The sequence below is a fragment of the Scyliorhinus torazame genome, chromosome 28 (assembly GCF_047496885.1).
Source record: "Scyliorhinus torazame isolate Kashiwa2021f chromosome 28, sScyTor2.1, whole genome shotgun sequence".
NCBI classification, from domain to species: Eukaryota; Metazoa; Chordata; class Chondrichthyes; order Carcharhiniformes; family Scyliorhinidae; genus Scyliorhinus; species Scyliorhinus torazame.
In genome coordinates this window covers 42845441-42864842 of record NC_092734.1, presented here as the reverse complement: position 1 = coordinate 42864842, position 19402 = coordinate 42845441, and the positions used below count along the sequence as shown (strand labels likewise).

Sequence of the window (19402 nt, the reverse complement as noted above, 5' to 3'; positions counted from 1 at the left end):
TTTTGTTTTTGTGTGTGTGTGTGTGTGTTTGTTTTTGTGTGTGTGTGTGTTTGTTTTTGTTTTTGTGTGTGTGTTTGTTTTTGTGCAATACTGTGACATCCTTACACAGTATAAAGCAGCACTCTGTGAACTTTGTTTTTGGTCAAAAAAGAAGTCTTTAGATGAAGTACCGACTTTATAACAAATGGCTTTGTCAAAGAAATGGCTGCAGCGAGTGGCCTTTTTCTTTTTGTGTGTGTGTGTGTATGTTTTTGTGTGTGTGTGTGTTTTTTGTGTGTGTGAGTGTGTTTTTGTTTTGTGTGCTTTTTTTTTGTTTTTGTGTGTGTGAGTGTTTTTGTTTTTGTGCGTGTGTGTTTTTGTTTTTGTGTGTGTGTGTTTTTTTGTTTGTGTGTGTGTGTGTTTTTGTTTTTGTGTGTGTGTTTTTTTGTTTGTGTGTGTATGTGTGTGTGTTTGTTTTTGTGTGTGTGTCTGTGTGTGTTTTTGTTTTTGTGTGTGTGTCTGTGTGTTTGTTTTTGTGTGTCTGTGTGTGTTTGTTTTTGTGTGTGTGTGTTTTTGTTTTTGTGTGTGTGTTTTTTTGTTTGTGTGTGTGTGTATGTGTGTGTTTTTGTGTGTGCGTGTGTGTGTTTTTGTTTTTGTGAGTGTGTGTGTGTGTGTTTTTTTGTTTTTGTTTGTGTGTGTTTGTTTTTGTGTGTGTGTTTTTTGTGTTTTGTTTTGTTTTGTTTTTGTGTGTGTGTTTTTGTTTTTGTGTGTGTGTGTGTTTTTTTTGTTTTTGTGTGTGTGTGTTTTTGTTTTTGTTTGTGTGTGTGTGATTTTGTTTTTTAGTGTGTGTGTGTGTGTTTGTTTTTTGTGTGTGTGTGTGCGTGTGTGTTTGTTTTTGTGTGTGTGTGTGTTTTTTTGTTTTTGTGATTGTGATTGTGTTTGTTTGTTTTTGTATTTGTGTGTGTGTGTGTGCCTCTGTTTCTGTGAGTGTGTGTGTCTCTGTGTGTGTGTGTGTGTGTCTCTGTGTCTGTGTGTGTGTGTCTCTGTGTCAGTGTTTGTATGTGTGTCTCTGTGTGTGTGTCTCTGTGTCCCTGCATCTGTGTGTGTCTCTGTGTCTGTGTGTTTGTGTGTCTCTGTGTGTGTGTGTGTGTCTGTGTGTGTGTGTCTCTGTGTCTCTGTGTGCGTGTGTCTGTGTCTCTGTGTCTGTATGTGTGTGTGTGTGTGCATGTTTGTATGTGTGTATGTGTCTCTGTGTCTCTGTGTCTCTGCATCTGTGCGTGGGCGTGTGTGCGTCTCTGTGTGTGTGTGTGTGTGTGTGTCTCTCTGTGTGTGTGTCTCTGTGTCTGTGTGTGTGTGTGTGTCTGTGTCTCTGTATCTGTGTGTGTGTGTCTCTGTGTCTGTGTGTGTGTGTGTGTCTCTGTGTCTTTGTGTGTGTGTGTGTCTCTGTGTGTGTGTGTCTCTGTGTGTGTCTCTGTGTCTGTGTGTGTGTGTGTGTCTCTGTGTCTGTGTGTGTGTGTCTCTGTGCCTGTGTGTGTGTGTGTGTGTTTCTGTGCCTCTGTGTGTGTGTGTCTGTGTGTGTGTCTCTGTGTCTGTGTGTGTGTGTGTCTGTGTGTGTGTGTGTGTCTGTGTGTCTGTGTGTGTGTCTCTGTGTCTGTGTGTGTCTCTGTGTGTGTGTCTGTGTGTCTCTGTGTGTGTCTCTGTGTCTGTGTGTGTGTGCCTGTGCGTGTGTGTGTCTGTGTCTCTGTGTCTCTGTGTGTGTCTGTGTCTCTGTGTCTGTGTGTGTGCCTCTGAGTGTGTCTGTGTGTGTCTGTGTGTCTGTGTGTGTTTTTGTTTGTGTGTGTGTGTGTGTTTTTGTGTGTGTGTGTTTTTCTTTTTGTGTGTGTGTGTTTTTTTTGTTTTTGTGTGTGTATTTTTGTTTGTGTGTGTGTATTTTTGTTTGTGTGTGTGTGTTTTTGTGTGTGTGTGTGAGTGCGTTTTCGTGTGTGTGTGTGTTTTTTTGTTTTTGTGTGTGACTGTTTTTGTTTTTGTGTGTGTTTTTTGTTTGTGTGTGTTTGTTTTTGTTTGTGTGTGTGTGTTTTTTTTTTCTTTTGTGTGTGTGTGGCTCCTCATCAGCTACAGAGCTTGAAGTTGTATCCTTGAAGAATTCCAGTAGATTTGTCAAGCATGTCAAGCATGATTCTCCTTCATAAATCCATGCCTACTCTGTCCATTCCTACAACTGTTTACAAGTGCTCTGCTGTAAAATCTTTTATAATGACCTCGAATTTTCCCCACTACTAACCCTAACCCTAACTCTAGGCTTACTGGTTTATAATTGCCTGTTTTCTCTCTATCTCCCTTTTTAAATAGTGGAGTTACATTAACCACCCTCCAATCTGCAGGAATTGTTCCAGAGTCTATAGAATCCTGGAAGATGACCACCAATGCATCCACTATTTCTAGAGCCACTTCCTCCGGGATGTAGATTTCCCCAACATTCTTTCTCAACTAATTCTGATTTCCTTTAGCTCCTCCCTCGAACTATAGCGATAGCACAGTGGTCAGCAGTGTAGCTTCACAGCGCACGGGTCCCGGGTTCAATTCCCGGATTGGGATCTGTGCGGAGTCTGCACGGTCACCCTGTGTCCGCGTGGGTTTCATCTGGGTGCTCCGGTTACCTCCCACAGTCCAATGATGTGCAGGTTACACTAAATTGGTCACACTAAATTGCCCCGCAGGTCCAAAAGTTAGGTAAAATTGCTGGGTTACGGGGATGGAGTGGACGTGCGGGCTTAGGTAGGGTGCTCTTTCAGGGGCCAGTGTAGGCTGAACGGCCTCCTTCTGCACTGTAAATTCTATGACTCTAACATTGTTAGCACATAATCTATGTCCTCATTTATGAAGTGGAGATGCCGGCGTTGGACTGGGGTGAGCACAGTACGAAGTCTTACAACACCAGGTTAAAGTCCAACAGGAAGTCACCTGAGGAAGGAGCAGCGCTCCTTCAACGATGAACATCTTGCCAAGGTCATCCCCACACCCCCACTACTTGCCTTCAAACAACCGCGCAACCTCAAACGAACCATTGTTTGCAGCAAACTACCCAGTCTTCAGAACAGTGACCACGACACCACACAACCCTGTCATGGTAATCTCTGCAAGACGTGCCAGATCATCGACATGGATACCACTATTACACGTGAGAGCACCACCCACCAGGTACGCGGTACATACTCGTGCGACTCGGCCAACGTTGTCTACCTCATACGCTGCAGGAAAGGATGTCCCGAAGCGTGGTACATTGGCGAGACCATGCAGACGCTGCGACAACGAATGAACGGACATCGCGCAACAATCACCAGGCAGGAATGTTCCCTTCCAGTCAGGGAACACTTCAGCAGTCAAGGGCATTCAGCCTCTGATCTCTGGGTAAGCGTTCTCCAAGGCGGCCTTCAGGACCCGCGACAACGCAGAATCGCCGAGCAGAAACTTATAGCCAAGTTCCGCACACATGAGTGCGGCCTCAACCGGGACCTGGGATTCATGTCACATTACATTCATCCCCCACCATCTGGCCTGCGAAATCCTACCAACTGTCCTGGCTTGAGACAATTCACACCTCTTTAACCTGGGGTTACCCCATCTCTGGATCTGTAAAGATTTAATCACCTGCTAATGCTCGCATTCCTAGCATTGTTTGGCATCTTTGAATTTGTCTATATATGTGTTTCTGGAACAGACCTCTTCATTCACCTGAGGAAGGAGCAGCGCTCCGAAAGCTAGTGACATCGAAACAAACCTGTTGGACTTTAACCTGGTGTTGTAAGACTTCGTACTGTGCTCACCCCAGTCCAACGCCGGCATCTCCACACCAAAAGCTAGTGACATCGAAACAAACCTGTTGGACTTTAACCTGGTGTTGTAAGACTTCGTACAGTGCTCATTTATGAAGACAGAACCAAAGTATGTGTTTAGTTTCTCAGCGATTTCTTTGTTCCCTATTATACACTCTCCTGTTTCTGATTGTAAGGGACCTACATTTATCATCATCTTTTTCTCTTCACATAACTATAGAAGCTTTTACATTCAGATTTGATGTTTCCTGGAATTTTATTCTTGTATTCTAACTTCAATTTCTTAATTAATCCCTTGGTCTTCCTTTGCAGAATTTTTAACTGTTTCCAATCCTTAGACCTGTTATTTTTCTTGGCCAATTTGTATGCTTCTTCCTTGGAGCTAATGCTATCTTAATTTCCCAATTTAATTTGGTGGCCATGGATTGGCCACCTTTCCCATTTTACTTTTGCGCCAGACAGGAAAGAACAATGGTTGCAGTGAATTACTAGGGGGCATAGATTTAATGTGTGAGGGGCAAGGTTTAGAGGAGATGTACGAGGCACGTTTTTTTACACAGAGGGTGGTGGGTGCCTGGAACTCGCTGCCGGAGAGGTGGTGGAAGCAGGGACGATTGTGAGATTTAAGGGGCATATGGAAAAAACAAATGAATAGGATGGGAATAGATTATCATAGAATTTACAGTGCAGAGGGAGGCCATTCGGCCCATCGAGTCTGCACCGGCTCTTGGAAAGAGCACCCTACCTAAGGTCAACCCCTCCACCCCATCCCCATAACCCAGCAACCCCACCCAACACCAAGGGCAATTTTGGACACTAAGGGCAATTTATCATGGCCAATCCACCTAACCTGCACATCTTTGGACTGTGGGAGGAAACCGGAGCACCCGAAGGAAACCCACGCAGACACGGGGAGGATGTGCAGACTCCGCACAGTGACCCAAGCCGGAATCGAACCTGGGACCCTGGAGCTGTGAAGCAATTGTGCTAACCACAGTGCTACCGTGTAGAGGGATACGGACCCAGGAAGTGTAGAAGATTTTAGTTTAAAAACAAAGAAACAACAAAGAATACAGGCCCTTCGGCCCTCCAAGCCTGTACCACGTGTCATGATACCACCCTTGGCCAAAACCCTAATCACTTCCTCGTGCTGTATCCCTCTATACCCATCCTATCCATGTGTTTAGACGGGCAGCATGGGCGGCACAGGCTTGGAGGGTCGAAGGGCCTGTTCCTGTGCTGTACCTTTCTTTGTACCGCTGAACTCTTTGAATGTTTGCCATTGCCTATCCGCTGTCATCAGTTTAACTAACATTCCCCAACCCATCATAGCCAACTTGCGCCTCATAACATCGTAGTTTACTTTATTTGGATTCAGGATTCTGGTCTCAAAATCTTTTTTATTCTTTTATAACTTCAGTGTACCCAATTCATTTTATCCAATTAAGGGGCAATTTAACGTGACCAATCCACCTACACTGCACATCTTTGGATTGTGGGGGTGAAACGCAAACACGGGGAGAATGTGCAAACTCCACTTGGACAGTGACCCAGAGCCGGGATCGAATCTGGGACTTCGGCGCCATGAGGCAGCAGTGCTAACCATTGTGCCAGCGTGCTGCCCTTCTCGTCTCAAAATTAACTCTGTCACTCTCCGTCTTGATGAAGAATTCTATCATATTATGGTCACTCGTCCCCAAAGGGTCACGCACAAGATAGCCAATGATTCATTTCTCATTGCACAGTACCCAGTCTAGAATGGCCTGCTCATTATCCTCAACGTATTGGTACAGAAAACCATCCCTTATACTCGAGGAATTCCTCTACAGTAATGTGGCGAATTTGATTTGCCCAATCTATAGCAGATTAAAATTATCCATAATTACAGATGTTCCTTCATTGCATGAGTCTCTAATTTCCTGTTTAATGCCATTCCCACTGCAGTTTGGGGTCCATACACAATCCCCAGTAATGGTTTTTGCCCCTTGGTGTTTCTCAGATTAATTGCCTCTTTAACCAGCAATGCAACACCACCACCTTTTTGTGTGTCTTTCTTAAATAGTAAATAGCCCTGGATGTTCAGTTCCCATCCCTGGTCATTCTGCAGCCATGTCTCCGTAATATCATACCTGTTTACATCGATTTGCAAAATTAATTCACCCACTTTATTGCGAATGCTCCGTGCATTAAGGCACAAAGCTTTCAGGCTTATCTTTTTAACATTCCTTGTCCCGTTCCACTACCTTTCACTGATGCTCCGTTTGATTCTGATCCTTGATTTCTCGCCCTTCACTCTTCTTATTCCCCTTTTGTCTTTTGTTTCGGTCAGTGTTTCCTCCTCCTTGCATAGGTTCCCACCCCGTCATTGATGATCATGGTACCAGGGCCAGAAGGGGGTCACGAAATGCCATTGGCAGACAGGATTAAGGAGAATCTCAAGGCATGTTATACTTATATTAGGAACAAAAGGATAGCTAGAGAAAAAGTTGGTCCACTCAAAGACAGAGGGAAATTATGAGTAGAACCAAAGGAAGTATGTGAGGTCCTTAATGAGTATTTTGCGTCGGTATTCACAAAGGAGAGGGACACGTTGATTGGTGGTGTCTGAGGGATACGTAAATACTTTAGAACATGTCGTTATTACGAGGGGGGAAGTGTTAGGCATGTTAAAAAGCATTAAGGTAGAAAAATCCCCAGGGTTTCCTCGTTGGCCACAGGTAAGATCCCAGAGGATAGCCAATGTTGTACCGTTATTTAAGGGTAGTGAGGATAATTTGGGTAATTATAGGCCAGTGATAGGGAAATTGTTGGAAAAGATTCTCAAGATCTATGCACATTTGGAAATGAATGGTCTTATTATCGACATATTATGGTTTTGTACGAGGGAAGTCACGTCTCACTACTTTAATTGAGTTATTTGAAGACGTGACAAAAATGATTGACGAGGGAAGGGCTGTGGATGTTGTCTACATGTTTTAGCATCAACTACTTCCTGCGGTAATGAATTCCACAGGCTCACCACTCTGTGTGAAGAAATGTCTCCTTATATCTGTCCGAAATGGTTACCCTGAATCCTCAGACTGTGACCCCTGGTTCTGCATTTACTCTGTCTAGTCCCATTAAAACGTTATAAGTGTCTATGAGGACCCCTCATGGCAGGCTGGTGCAAAAGATTAAATCACACGGGGTCAACATAGAAGACAGAGGGTAGCAGTGGAAGGATGTTTTTCCAAATGGAGGTCTGTAACTAGTGGTATTCCACAGGGATCGATACTGGGACCTCTGTTGTTTGTGATATATATAAATGACTTGGAAGAAAACGTAGCTGGTCTGATTAGCAAGTTTGCGAATGATACTAAGATTGCAGGAGTTGCGGATGGTGATGAAGATTGTCAGAGAATACAACAGGATATAGATAGGCTGCAAAATTGCGGAAAAATGGCAGATGGAATTTAACCTGGACAAATGCGAGGTAGATTTGGTAGATCCAATTCAGGTGGGAGCTAGAAAATAAATGGCAGAACCATCAGGAGCATAGATACACAGAGAGATCTGGGCGAGCAGGTCCCCAGATCCTTAAAAGTGGCAGCACAGGTGGAAATGGTGGTAAAGAAAGCCTATGGCATGCTTGCCTTCATCGGACGGGGTATCGAGTATAAAAGTTCGCAAATTATGTTACAGCTATATAGAATGTTGTTCCTGTGCTGTATTGTTCTTTGAAAAGCTCTGGGTGTTAAACAGGACCAGCATAGTAACTGTTACAAGGTGAACTCTGGGGGGTTTCTGTACATCCCAGAGAGTCGGGATCAAGTGCTGCACTTTCCGACCACATTCCTTCAAGTTATTCAAATGTCCCAAAAAATAATGTTGCCCTCCAGTCATGGGTCAAATAAAGAACCAATTCCTGCAAGAGAAAGAAGCGGAACTCAGTAAGTGATGCCCAGGGCAGACGTCAGCACTCAGGGAAAACTAAGCTACCAAGAGTGGAAGGGGGCGAGGAGGCAGACCGGCCCAGTGGGGAGGGGAGACCACATGTAAAAATCTCTGTAAATAAGAAATTACTTTATTTGTAAATATCAGGTACACTTGAACTGTTACTCTGTAAAACCTGGAAAATACCAATAAAAGTATTTCTTAAAAACGTAAAGCACCGATTTCACAAATCACATTTATTCAAAATGCTGTAAAATAAGACATTAGTCACAGGGTTGATTGAAGAATTTTATGGTTTTCAATACACGGTGCATCACAGAGCACAGAGTATTCAACTTTTCATCATGTGTCTGACACTCAGCATCTGCACAAAGATTAAACTTCAGCAAAGTTAGTCTCAGAAGAGAAACAATTTAAAAGTGTCACTGATGTCCCACTGGTGTTAATACAGATGTTTCCCATCTCGAACTCTGCCTTCCGTTGCAATATGAACTGTCAAATCCCAGGTCCTCAAGCCTCTTCGTGTCCCTTCAGGCTGGATTTCATTTTGCGTTTCTCCTTCTGCCCCAGCATACGGTAGATCTTCTTGCGAGCTTCTTTTTGCCTCTTAATCTTATCCTCTTGCTGTTTGCGTTTCTGCACCAGGAACACTTTGTGTTGTTGGTGTTCCTTCCTGTGCTGCTTCTTCACTTTGTAGGCGTTTACGGTGCTGAGAGCAGACAGCAGGGCCGAGATCTGAGGACCAAACAGAGAAACCAATATTATCTTGTATTCACAGTCCAACTCTAACATTGTGAACGTTGATGACTGCAATGAGCTCAGCAAGTTGGTAGATTGGAAAACTACATAACTGACAATGTTTTTGATCTAATGGCAAACATTGAAGTACTAATTAAATACATTTAAAAATATTTCATATTTTACAATTCCATAAAGATTTGGAGCTAATGAGAAGTTAAAGATAGTATTAGGCCGCAGGAGTAGACCATTCGGCCCATCGAGTCTGCTCCGCCATTCAATGAGACCATGATTGTTAGAATATCGTAGAATCTCTGCAGAGCAGAAGGACGCCATTCGGCCCATCGAGTAGGATGTGATTGCACTGGAGGGGGTGCAGAGGAGATTCACCAGGATGTTGCCTGGGATGGAACGTTTCAGTTATGAAGAGGGGTTGGATAGGCTGGGGTTGTTTTCTCTGGAGCGGAGTAGACTGAGGGGCGACCTGATCGAGGTGGACAGGTCTGGAGGAAACCCATGCAGACACGGGCAGAAAGTGCAAACTCCACACAGACTCAAAGTCAGAATCAAACCCAGGTCACTGGAGCTGAGAGGCAGCAGTGCTAATCACTGTGCCACCTGTTCTGATGTGATAATCCTCAACTCCACTTTCCCACCTTATCCCCATAACCCTCGATTCTCTCACTGATTAAAAATCTGCCTATCTCAGCCTTGAACATGGTTAATGAGCCAACTGCTACAGCTCTCTGCGGTAAAGAATTCCACAGATTCACTCCCCTTGAGAGAAGAAATTCTTCCTTACCTCTGTCTGAAATGGACGATTAATAGGGAAGAGTCACACTTATCTGAGGATTGGGAGGATTTCAAAATTCACCAAAGGATGACCAATAATTTGACAACAAAAGAGAAAACAGGATGACAGCAAACTAGTTAGAAACTTAGAGAGGTTGTTCCAAAAGTGAGGAGAAGAGAATATAGGACCCATTCGGCCCATTGAGTGTACACCGACCCTCCAGAGTTTAACAAATGTAAACAGGGGTTATTTGGAAGCAAAGATAAGAAATATTATTTTGATGAATGGTAGAGAATTAAAATGATTTCTCTGTATCTGACTTCATGGTCAGTAACACAAACAAACTTTCTGCAAATAGTTGGGAACCAAAGGTCTGCTGAAAATGAGAAATTTAAAGAAATAGTATTGATGAAATTAATTATATGAAAACCTCCCGGGTCTGATGGCTTCCACCTGGGGATTTTAAAGAGATGGTTTTGAGCTACCAACATTTACTAGATTCAAAAACAATCCCTGTGGGATTGGAAGCGAGAAGGGAGAATACTGGGAGGCTGATTGCCCTGGTCCGGGAGTCCAGAGCGAAGGGATCACAGTCCCCGAACATGTGAAGAGGACTCTCAGTAGCGAGTATTCGTGTGACTACAAGGCTGAAAAAAACCCATTATGTATTAAGAGGTCCCATCTCGTTGAGGAGACTTCCGACCAATCCACATCCAACCTACTCTGAAAACGCGGCTCACATTTTGACAGCTGCAATAAATTCTACTGCAGCATACAAGACAACCCAGAACATCCTAAAACAATCAAAATTTTCAAAAGCAAACAAAAATTGCTCAAATTCCCAAGATCCAGGATCCGAATCTTTGCCGAAAACGAATCAACTCTCCCTCGGTCCATATCCCATGTACCAGGTATAATTGAAATCTACTCATTAGCTTTTGAGATATATTCTTTCGATCAGCAGATTAACAAATGGGCTAAAAGAATACCTCTACCCACCGTCAGTCAGGGTCAATTGTGTAGGACTAAGAGGAAGAGAAACATCTCCATTCAGAGGGCTTTCCATCTTTGCAATTCTCGATCCCTTGGAGTTGGGGATGTTCGGCCATGGAGATGTTCGAAACAGAATTGTGGATACAAACGGAATTCCGGGATGAAGGGATAGTGCAACAAGTGAAACTGAGGAGTTGAGGAGCTGAGGAGCTGTGGTATTATTCAGTGATGGACCAAGTTTGAAAGGTGCACTCCTGCAGAGCTGTCACTCTGCTCCCCATTCTTTCCTGCTGCTGCTTCATTCGGCTCTCTGGCAAAAACAGGACTATTGCAGAAAATCATTCCTCATGGATAAACCATGAAGATCAGTGTCACGTAACCAGTTAACCACAGGAGCGTCCAAAAACACACTGATCCTGCTGCAATCTGGATTCTAGATGTGACTAATCCCAAGCAGCCTGGCATACATTTTCCCACAGGATCAGGGGATAGTAACTAGACCAGGAATCCCCACTGATTATTCTCTTTTCCTTATTTGGGTGTGCTGAGGTACTCACGAGACTGGAGCCTGACAACATTCAAGGAATTGCTGAGAGTGCAACAGCAATGGGGGTGGCAGGACGAGGAGAGACAACACTGAACTTCAACGCAAGAAGCATCAGGAATAAGGTGGGTGAACTTAAGGCATGGATCGGTACTTAGGGCTACGATGTGGTGGCCATCACGGAAACTTGGATAGAAGAGGGGCAGAAATGGTTGTTGGAGGTCCCTGGTTATAGATGTTTCAATAAGATTAGGGAGGGTGGTAAAAGAGGTGGGGGGGGGGGGGGGGGTGGCATTGTTAATTAGAGATAGTATAACAGCTGCAGAAAGGCAGTTCGAGGAGTATCACCCTACTGAGGTAGTATGGGTTGAAGTCAGAAATAGGAAAGGAGCAGTCACCTTGTTAGGAGTTTTCTATAGGCCCCCCAATAGTAACAGAGATGTGGAGGAACAGATTGGGAAACAGATTTTGGAAAGGTGCAGGAGTCACAGGGTAGTAGTCATGGGTGACTTTAACTTCCCAAACATTGAGTGGAAACTCTTTAGATCAAATAGTTTGGATGGGGTGGTGTTTGTGCAGTGTGTCCAGGAAGCTTTTCTAACACAGTATGTAGATTGTCCGACCAGAGGAGGGGCAATATTGGATTTAGTACTTGGTAATGAACCAGGGCAAGTGATAGATTTGTTAGTGGGGGAGCATTTTGGAGATAGTGACCACAATTCTGTGACTTTCACTTCAGTAATGGAGAGGGATAGGTGCGTGCAACAGGGCAAGGTTTACAATTGGGGGAAGGGTAAATACGATGTTGTCAGACAAGAATTGAAGTGCATAAGTTGGGAACATAGGCTGTCAGGGAAGGACACAAGTGAAATGTGGAACTTGTTCAAGGAACAGGTACTACGTGTCCTTAATATGTATGTCCCTGTCAGGCAGGCAAGAGGTGGTCGAGTGAGGGAACCATGGTTGACAAGAGAGGTTGAATGTCTTGTTAAGAGGAAAAAGGAGACTTATGTAAGGCTGAGGAAACAGGGTTCAGACAGGGCGTTGGAGGGATACAAGATAGCCAGGAACTGAAGAAAGGGATTAGGAGAGCTAAGAGAGGGCATGAACAATCTTTGGCGGGTAGGATCAAGGAAAACCTCAAGGTCTTTTACACATACGTGAGAAATATGAGAATGACTAGAGCGAGGGTAGGTCCGATCAAGGACAGTAGCGGGAGATTGTGTATTGAGTCTGAAGAGATAGGAGAGGTCTTGAACGAGTACTTTTCTTCTGTATTTACAAATGAGAGGGGCGATATTGTTGGAGAGGACAGTGTGAAACAGACTGGTAAGCTCGAGGAAATACTTGTTAGGAAGGAAGATGTGTTGGGCATTTTGAAAAACTTGAGAATAGACAAGTCCCCCAGGCCTGACTGGATATATCCTAGGATTCTATGGGAAGCAAGAGATGAAATTGCAGAGCTGCTGGCAATGATCTTTTCGTCCTCACTGTCAACAGGGGTGGTACCAGGGGATTGGAGATTGGCGAATGTCGTGCCCCTGTTCAAAAAAGGGACTAGGGATAACCCTGGGAATTACAGGCCAGTTAGTCTTACTTCGGTGGTAGGCAAAGTCATGGAAAGGGTACTGAAGGATAGGATTTCTGAGCATCTGGAAAGACACTTCTTGATTAGGGATAGTCAGCACGGATTTGTGAGGGGTAGGTCTTGCCTTACAAGTCTTATTGAATTCTTTGAGGAGGTGACCAAGCATGTGGATGAAGGTAAAGCAGTGGATGCAGTGTACATGGATTTTAGTAAGGCATTTGATAAGGTTCCCCATGGTAGGCTTCTGCAGAAAGTAAGGAGGCAAGGGATAGTGGGAAATTTGGCCAGTTGGATAACGAACTGGCTAACTGATAGAAGTCAGAGAGTGGTGGTTTTGTGTGTGTGTTTTTTTTGTGTGTGTGAGTGTGTGTGTGTGTGTGTGTGTGTTTTTGTTTTTGTGTGTGTGTTTGTTTGTGTGTGTGTGTGTGTTTTTGTGTGTGTGTGTGTTTTTGTGTGTGTGTGTGTTTTTGTTTTTGTGTGTGTTTTTGGTTTTGTGCGTGTGTGTGAGTGTGTCTGTTTGTTTTTGTGTGTGTGTGTTTTTTTGTTTTTGTGTGTGTGTGTTTTTTTGTTTTTGTGTGTGTGTGGTTTGTTTTTGTGTGTGTGTGTGTGTGTGTGTGTTTGTATTTGTGTGTGTGTGTGTTTTTGTGTGTGTGTCTGTGTGTGTGTGTGTCTTTGTTTATGTGTGTGTGTTTTTGTTTTTGTGTGTGTGTGTGTGTCTGTTTGTTTTTGTGTGTGTGTATTTTTTTGTTTTTGTGTGTGTGTGTGTGTGTGTTTTTTTGTTTGTGTGTGTGTGTGTTTGTTTGTGTATGTGTTTTTTTGTTTTTGTGTGTGTGTGTTTTTTTGTTTTTGTGTGTGTGTGTTTTTTTGTTGGTGTGTGTGTGCGTTTTTTTGTTGGTGTGTGTATGTGTGTGTGTTTGTTTTTGTGTGTGTGTATTTTTTTGTTTTTGTGTGTGTGTGTGTGTGTTTTTTTGTTTGTGTGTGTGTGTTTGTGTGTGTGTTTTTTTGTTTTTGTGTGTGTGTGTTTTTTTGTTTTTGTGTGTGTGTGTTTTTTTGTTTTTGTGTGTGTGTGGTTTGTTTTTGTGTGTGTGTATGTGTGTGTGTTTGTTTTTGTGTGCGTGTATTTTTTTGTTTTTGTGTGTGTGTGTGTGTGTGTTTTTTTGTTTGTGTGTGTGTGTGTTTGTTTGTGTATGTGTTTTTTTGTTTTTGTGTGTGTGTGTTTTTTTGTTTTTGTGTGTGTGTGGTTTGTTTTTGTGTGTGTGTGTATGTGTGTGTGTTTGTTTTTGTGTGTGTGTATTTTTTTGTTTTTGTGTGTGTGTGTGTGTGTGTTTTTTTGTTTGTGTGTGTGTGTGTTTGTTTGTGTATGTGTTTTTTTGTTTTTGTGTGTGTGTGTTTTTTTGTTTTTGTGTGTGTGTGTTTTTTTGTTTTTGTGTGTGTGTGGTTTGTTTTTGTGTGTGTGTGTATGTGTGTGTGTTTGTTTTTGTGTGTGTGTATTTTTTTGTTTTTGTGTGTGTGTGTGCGTGTTTGTTTTTGTGTGTGTGTGTGTGTGTGTGTGTTTTTGTTTTTGTTTGTGTGTGTTTGTGTCTGTGTGAGTGTGTGTTTGTTTTTGTGTGTGTGTGTTTGTTTTTGTGTGTGTGTTTGTTTTTGTGCGTGTGCGTCTTTTTCTTTTTGTGTGTGTGTGTGTATGTTTTTGTGTGTGTGTGTGTGTGTTTTTGTGTGTGTGTGTGTTTTTGTGCGTGTGTTTTTTTTTGTTTTTGTGTGTATGTCTGTGTGTTTTTTTGTTTGTGTGTGTGTGTTTGTTTTTTGTGTGTGTGTTTTTGTTTTTTGTGTGTGTGTTTGTGTGTGTTTTTGTGTGTGTGTTTGTGTGTGTGTGTGTATGTATGTGTGTGTTTTTGTTTTTGTGTGTGTGTGTGTGTGTGTGTGTGTGTGTGTGTGTTTTTTTGTTTGTGTGTGTGAACAACAAAGAAATGTACAGCACAGGAACAGGCCCTTCGGCCCTCCAAGCCCGTGCCGACCATACTGCCCGACTAAACTACAATCATCTACACTTCCTGGGTCCGTATCCTTCTATTCCCATCCTATTCATATATTTGTCAAGATGCCCCTTAAATGTCCCTATCGTCCCTGCTTCCACCACCTCCTCCGGTAGCGAGTTCCAGGCACCCACTACCCTCTGCGTAAAAAACTTGCCTCGTACATCTACTCTAAACCTTGCCCCTCTCACCTTAAACCTATGCCCCCTAGTAATTGACCCCTCTACCCTGGGGAAAAGCCTCTGACTATCCACTCTGTCTATGCCCCTCATAATTTTGTATACCTCTATCAGGTCGCCCCTCAACCTCCTTCGTTCCAGTGAGAACAAACCGAGTTTATTCAATCGCTCCTCATAGCTTATGCCCTCCATACCAGGCAACATTCTGGTAAATCTCTTCTGCACCCTCTCTAAAGCCTCCACATCCTTCTGGTAGTGTGGCGACCAGAATTGAACACTATACTCCAAGTGTGGCCTAACTAAGGTTCTATACAGCTGCAACATGACTTGCCAATTCTTATACTCAATGCCCCGGCCAATGAAGGCAAGCATGCCGTATGCCTTCTTGACTACCTTCTCCACCTGTGTTGCCCCTTTCAATGACCTGTGGACCTGTACTCCTAGATCTCTTTGACTTTCAATACTCTTGAGGGTTCTACCATTCACTGTATATTCCCTACCTGAATTAGACCTTCCAAAATGCATTACCTCACATTTGTCCGGATTAAACTCCATCTGCCATCTCTCCGCCCAAGTCTCCAGACAATCTAAATCCTGCTGTATCCTCAGACAGTCCTCATCGCTATCCGCAATTCCACCAACCTTTGTGTCATCTGCAAACTTACTAATCAGACCAGTTACATTTTCCTCCAAATCATTTATATATACTACAAAGAGCAAAGGTCCCAGCACTGATCCCTGTGGAACACCACTGGTCACAGCCCTCCAATTAGAAAAGAATCCCTCCATTGCTACCCTCTGCCTTCTATGGCCTAGCCAGTTCTGTATCCACCTTGCCTGATCCCGTGTGACTTCACCTTTTGTACTAGTCTACCATGAGGGACCTTGTCAAAGGCCTTACTGAAGTCCATATAGACAACATCTACTGCCCTACCTGCATCAATCATCTTAGTGACCTCCTCGAAAAACTCTATCAAGTTAGTGAGACACGACCTCCCCTTCACAAAACCGTGCTGCCTCTCACTAATACGTCCATTTGCTTCCAAATGGGAGTAGATCCTGTCTCGAAGAATTCTCTCCAGTAATTTCCCTACCACTGAAGTAAGGCTCACCGGCCTGTAGTTCCCGGGATTATCCTTGCTACCCTTCTTAAACAGAGGAACAACATTGGCTATTCTCCAGTCCTCCGGGACATCCCCTGTGTGTGTGTGTGTGTGTTTTTGTGTCTGTGTGTTTGTGTGTGTTTTTTTGTTGGTGTGTGTGTGCGCGTGTGTTTGTTTTTGTGTGTGTGTGTGTTTGTTTTTGTGTGTGTTTGTGTGTGTGTGTGTGTTTGTGTGTTTTTTGTTTGTGTGTGTGTGTGTTTGTTTTTGTGTGTGTGTGTGTTTGTTTTTGTGTGTGTGTGTGTGTGTGTGTGTGTATGTGTGTGTTTTTGTGTGTGCGTGTGTGTGTGCGTGTGTGTGTTTTTGTTGGTGGTGGTGGATGGCAAATATTCAGCCTGGATCCCAGTTACCAGTGGCGTACCGCAGGGATCAGTTCTGGGTCCTCTGCTGTTTGTGATTTTCATTAATGACTTGGATGAGGGAGTTGAAGGGTGGGTCAGTAAATTTGCAGACGATACGAAGATTGGTGGAGTTGTGGATAGTGAGGAGGGCTGTTGTCGGCTGCAAAGAGACATAGATAGGATGTAGAGCTGGGCTGAGAAGTGGCAGATGGAGTTTAACCCTGAAAAGTGTGAGGTTGTCCATTTTGGAAGGACAAATATGAATGCGGAATACAAGGTTAACGGTAGAGTTCTTGGCAACGTGGAGGAGCAGAGAGATCTTGGGGTCTATGTTCATACATCTTTGAAAGTTGCCACTCAAGTGGATAGAGCTGTGAAGAAGGCCTATGGTGTGCTCGCGTTCATTAACAGAGGGATTGAATTTAAGAGCCGTGAGGTGATGATGCAGCTGTACAAAACTTTGGTAAGGCCACATTTGGAGTACTGTGTACAGTTCTGGTCGCCTCATTTTAGGAAGGATGTGGAAGCTTTGGAAAAGTTGCAAAGGAGATTTACCAGGATGTTGCCTGGAATGGAGAGTAGGTCTTACGAGGAAAGGTTGAGGGTGCTAGGCCTTTTCTCATTAGAACGGAGAAGGATGACGGGCGACTTGATAGAGGTTTATAAGATGATCAGGGGGAAAGATAGAGTAGACAGTCAGAGACTTTTTCCCCGGGTGGAACAAACCATTACAAGGGGACATAAATTTAAGGTGAATGGTGGAAGATATAGGAGGGATATCAGAGGTAGGTTCTTTACCCAGAGAGTAGTGGGGGCATGGAATGCACTGCCTGTGGAAGTAGTTGAGTCGGAAACATTAGGGACCTTCAAGCAGCTATTGGATAGGTACATGGATTACGGAAAAATGATATAGTGTAGATTTATTTGTTCTTAAGGGCAGCACAGTAGCATTGTGGATAGCACAATTGCTTCACAGCTACAGGGTCCCAGGTTCGATTCCGGCTTGGGTCGCTGTCTGTGCGGAGTCTGCACATCCTCCCCGTGTCTGCGTGGATTTCCTCCGGGTGCTCCGGTTTCCTCCCACAGTCCAAAGATGTGCAGGTTAGGTGGATTGGCCGTGATAAATTGCCCTTAGTGTCCAAAATTGCCCTTAGTGTTGGGTGGAGGTGTTGAGTTTGGGTAGGGTGCTCTTTCCAAGAGCCGGTGCAGACTCAATGGGCCGAATGGCCTCCTTCTGCACTGTAAATTCAATGATAATCTATGATTAATCTAGGACAAAGGTTCGGCACAACATCGTGGGCCGAAGGGCCTGTTCTGTGCTGTATTTTCTATGTTCTATGAACACAGGAACATAAGAATTAGGAGAAGTGGGCAATTCAGCCCTTCGAGCCTGCTCCGTCACTCAATCAGATCATGCTGATCTCTTCCTGGTCTCAAATCCACCTCCCTACCTGTTCCCCTTATCCCTTTAACCCATTTTTTAAATCAGGCGGGGAGGTGACAAGCCAGACAGAATCCAGAATGGAAAGAGATATCCGAGGACATTGTGGTGGTGATCTTTCAGGAATCACTGGAGGCAGGAAGGGTCCCAGAGGACTGGAAAGTGGTCAATGTAACACCGCTGTTTAAGAAGGGAGGAAGGCAGAAGACAGGAAATTATAGGCCGGTTAGCCTGACTTCGGTCATTGGTAAGATTTTAGAGTCTGTTATTAAAGATGAGGTCGCGGAGTACTTGGAAGTGCATGGTAAAATAGGACTGAGTCAGCACGGCTTTGTCAAGGGGAGGTCACGTCTGACAAATCGGTTAGAGTTCTTTGAGGAGGTAACAAGCAAGTTAGACAAAGGAGAACCGGTGGACGTGATGTATTTAGATTTCCAGAAAGCCTTTGACAAGATGATGCATAGGAGACTGTTAAATAAGTTAAAAGCCCATGGTGCTAAGGGTAAGATTATAGAATTTACAGTGCAGAATGAGGCCATTCGGCCCATCAAGTCTGCACCGGCTCTTGGAAAAAGCACCCTACCCATGTTCAACACCTACACCCTATCCCCACCCAACACTAAGGGCAATTTTGGACACTAAGGGCAATTTAGCATGGCCAATCCACCTAACCTGCACATCTTTGGACTGTGGGAGGAAACCGGAGCACCCGGAGGAAACCCACGCAGTCAAGGGGAGAACGTGCAGACTCTGCACAGACAGTGACCCAGCGGGGAATCGAACCTGGGACCCTGGAGCTGTGAAACAATTGTGCTATCCACAATCCTGGCATTGATAGAGGATTGGCTTACTGGCAGCAGTCAGAGAGTGGGGATAAAGGGGTCTTTTTCAGGATGGCAGCCGGTGACTAGTGGTGTGCCTCAGGGGTCGGTGCCGGGACCACAATATCCATAAATGATGTGGAAGGAACTGAAGGCTCTGTTGCTAAGTTTGGAGATGAGCGGGCAGCATGGTGGTAATAATAATAATAATAATAATAGCTTGTCACAAGTAGGCTTCAATGAAGTTACTGTGAAAAGCCCCTAGTCGCCACATTCCGGCGCCTGTTCGGGGAGGCTGGTACGGGAATTGAACCCACGCTGCTGGCCTTGTTCTGCATTACCCAAGTCAGGTATTTAGCCCACTGTGCTAAACCAACAGTGCAGTGGTTAGCGCTGTTGCCTCAAGGTGTCGAGGTCCCAGGTTCGATCCCGGCCCAGGTTTGGTCACTGTCCGTGTAGTTTGCACATTCTCCCCCCCGTTTGCATGGCTTCCCAAAGATGTGCAGGGTAGGGGATTGGCCATGCTAAATTGCTCCTTAATTGGAGAAAATGAATTTGGTATTCTAAATTTATTTTTTAAGTTTGCAGATGATGCAAAGATATGCAACAGGTAGTATTGAGGAAGCAGGGGGGCTGCAGAAGGATTTGGACAGGCTAGGAGAGTGGGCAAGGAAGTGACAGATGGAATAAAATGTGAAAAAGTGTGAGGTTATGCATTTTGGTCATAGAAGAATAGAGTCATAGATTATCATAGAAATTACAGTGCAGAAGGAGGCCATTCGGCCCATCGAGTCTGCACCGGCTCTTGGAAAGAGCACCCTACCCAAGGTCAGTTACCATATGGACTATTTTCCAAATGGGAAAAGGCTTCAGAAATCAGAAGCACAAAGGGACTTGGGAGTCCTTGTTCACGATTCTCTTAAGGTTAACGTGCAGGTTCATTCGGCAGTTAGGAAGGCAAATGCAATGTTAGCATTTGTGTCGAGAGGGCTAGAATACAAGAGCAGGGATGTAATGTATTGTTGAGGC

The 19402-nt window shown here is 44.2% G+C and overlaps 1 protein-coding gene across 3 annotated transcripts in view; it reads right to left on the bottom strand.

The window, feature by feature from the left end:
- Nucleotides 1–7966: 7966 nt before the first annotated feature.
- LOC140403425 (ribosome biogenesis protein BMS1 homolog) overlaps nucleotides 7967–19402 on the bottom strand; it is a 246155-nt gene continuing 234719 nt past the window's right edge. For all 3 annotated transcript variants that reach the window (XM_072491337.1, XM_072491339.1, XM_072491338.1), the window contains one exon: nucleotides 7967–8480. In XM_072491337.1, the coding sequence (XP_072347438.1) occupies nucleotides 8256–8480 (225 nt within the window). In that variant the 3' untranslated portion in view covers nucleotides 7967–8255. The remainder of the gene's footprint in view (nucleotides 8481–19402) is intronic.